This window comes from Sinocyclocheilus grahami, unplaced genomic scaffold (genome assembly GCF_001515645.1).
Source record: "Sinocyclocheilus grahami isolate Dianchi unplaced genomic scaffold, SAMN03320097.WGS_v1.1 scaffold2029.1, whole genome shotgun sequence".
NCBI classification, from domain to species: domain Eukaryota; kingdom Metazoa; phylum Chordata; class Actinopteri; order Cypriniformes; family Cyprinidae; genus Sinocyclocheilus; species Sinocyclocheilus grahami.
Window position 1 is genome coordinate 278 of NW_015507208.1, and position 2,168 is coordinate 2,445.

A 2,168-nucleotide genomic window follows, 5' to 3' on the forward strand; every position below is an offset into this window, starting at 1 on the left:
TAATTAAATCAAAATGAGGGAATGAATTATTACAGCTCGGCCATGATTTAATCAAATGAGGGAACGAGTCGAATCTTAGGAATGAATTCTCAATATATCTTTGTCATGTGTGGCTCTGTACATCATCCATTTGATTTGTGTTAATAAAAGTTTTCTGTTTAATATAATTGAGTTTGTCATTGCACAGTTTGTTTTATTGTTGTAAGAATAATAATGAATCCAGCATTTTCTAGCATTAGTTTTGTTCAAAGAAAGGGAAAGAGCCAATGTTTGAGATCAAAGTAAACGCTGTATTTGATCCTGTGAACTGTGCGGCATAATCACTAATATCGACTCTGTCACAGGTTTATAAATATTTTATAAAACTGAGATTCCTGGTTTGCTCTTCCTCGCTGTCATGCTGCGAAGCAGGAATACCGTGATATTCCTGATCCGTGTTTGTTTCAGTGTATTTTGGGAGGAATGTTAATTTGGTTCCTGATACGTCACATGTGAGCGCTCGACTCCTGATTGACCTTCTTCAGATTCGCCAAGATAGAAATAGCCAGCGAAACGAGAGAGGAAGAGCTTTAAAAATAACACTGTTAAGTGTGTGAAAGTCTCAGACGTTGAAGGTTAGGGTGGGTTTGACCTCTGGCTTCTGACCTTTCCCTTCATTCCTGCAGATGGACACTCTGGACGCTGTGGGAGATGAGATCAGTGGAATGGCGCGCTGCCCGTATGACACCAAACACGCCAACGTGGCCCTGTTCGCCGGTAAGACACCGCCGTCACGTCTGAAACACTTCCATTACGAGCGTCTGTCAGAAGCATGCCGGGAATACGAGGAACTCCTGCCGCAGCCGGAGCAACAGTCCTAACCCTGTTTCTGGGAAGAGTGTTTGCTGGCAGCGACTCGCGTGCGGCCGCTCTGGAAACACATGAAACTATTGTGCTGCGGGTTAGAGAGCGTCTCTGGGAGTCCCAACCCCAAAATACAGCAGCAAAAATAACCCTGGAGATGGAAAACCCGCATGACTCATTCCTCCATTAGCAGCCGTAAAACCTTCCAGTCGCAGGCCAGAGAAACTTTTGCCTTCCCAGCGCTCGTACGGCTAAAATAATGCCATTACACACAACAAAAAAATGCTGTTTAGAAGTTAAAAACAGATTTTTGGAGTCCTTTTAACAAGAAAATACTATTTCAGTCTTTCTACTTCAAAATGACATGTTTAATTTAATGTTACTTGACGTTGCTTGGTAATTATTTGTGCAATTTCTAAGTGAAAATGACTTGTAAGTAAATCCTTCAGCAAAGTTTCAGAAAAACTAGGAAAGTAAATTCAGGAAAATTTGCCTACCAAAAAAATTACATAAAACAGGATCGGGAATGTAGTGAGTTATAAATATATTTATTAATAATTGTATTTTTAATTACATAATTAGATATTACAGTACATAACATCAACAATTAAATGCAGCCCGTGGTTTATAATTAATATTAATGTGACTTTAATCTTTATAGGCGATTTCCTAACAAGCTTATCTCTGTAGATCATTTTTGTGTAAATCTGCCTTTTTAAAAATATATATTTTAAAACTAATGTTTATCTGCTTGATTATTAACCAACCAACAGTATTTTTTGCCATGTTTACAGCAGGGGATGAATTATAAATATGTAAATTCAAAATGAGAATGAGAGATATTATAATAAATTGGTGGATAAAATATAAACCATAAAATGAACATTTTAGATAAATTTATCAAACGCCTCGGTTGTATTTAATATCAATATGCTATTTCCTCAAGCCAGTATGTCTTAATACATGTACCTTTATATAACTCTACTTTAAAAATATATATGTTTATAATTAATACATTTATGTAAGTAAATAAATAAATGTGCTTCTTTATGTGCTAACCTCAGAGTATATATCTGTAGTTGAGAGTTTGTTTCAGTCATTTGTGCAGCTCCTGGATTGATTGTGAAGTGTTTAAACACTGTTGTTTTCTGCTGTAGATGGGAAGTTATACTCGGCCACAGTCACGGACTTCCTGGCGATCGATGCGGTGATCTACCGCAGTCTAGGCGACAGTCCGACCCTTCGGACGGTCAAACACGACTCCAAATGGCTGAAAGGTGAGGTGATTTTACCAGGACAGCGTTAATCCCGTCAGAGAGCCAGTG

General features: G+C 38.0%; 1 protein-coding gene across 5 annotated transcripts in view; it reads left to right on the plus strand.

The window, feature by feature from the left end:
• The first annotated feature begins 642 nt into the window (after window positions 1-642).
• LOC107573768 (semaphorin-6A-like) overlaps window positions 643-2,168 on the plus strand; it is a 30,376-nt gene continuing 28,850 nt past the window's right edge. For all 5 annotated transcript variants that reach the window (XM_016260209.1, XM_016260210.1, XM_016260211.1 and 2 more), the window contains exons 1-2: window positions 643-756; window positions 2,001-2,120. In XM_016260209.1, coding sequence (XP_016115695.1) covers window positions 666-756; window positions 2,001-2,120 — 211 coding nt within the window. In that variant the 5' untranslated portion in view covers window positions 643-665. The remainder of the gene's footprint in view (window positions 757-2,000; window positions 2,121-2,168) is intronic.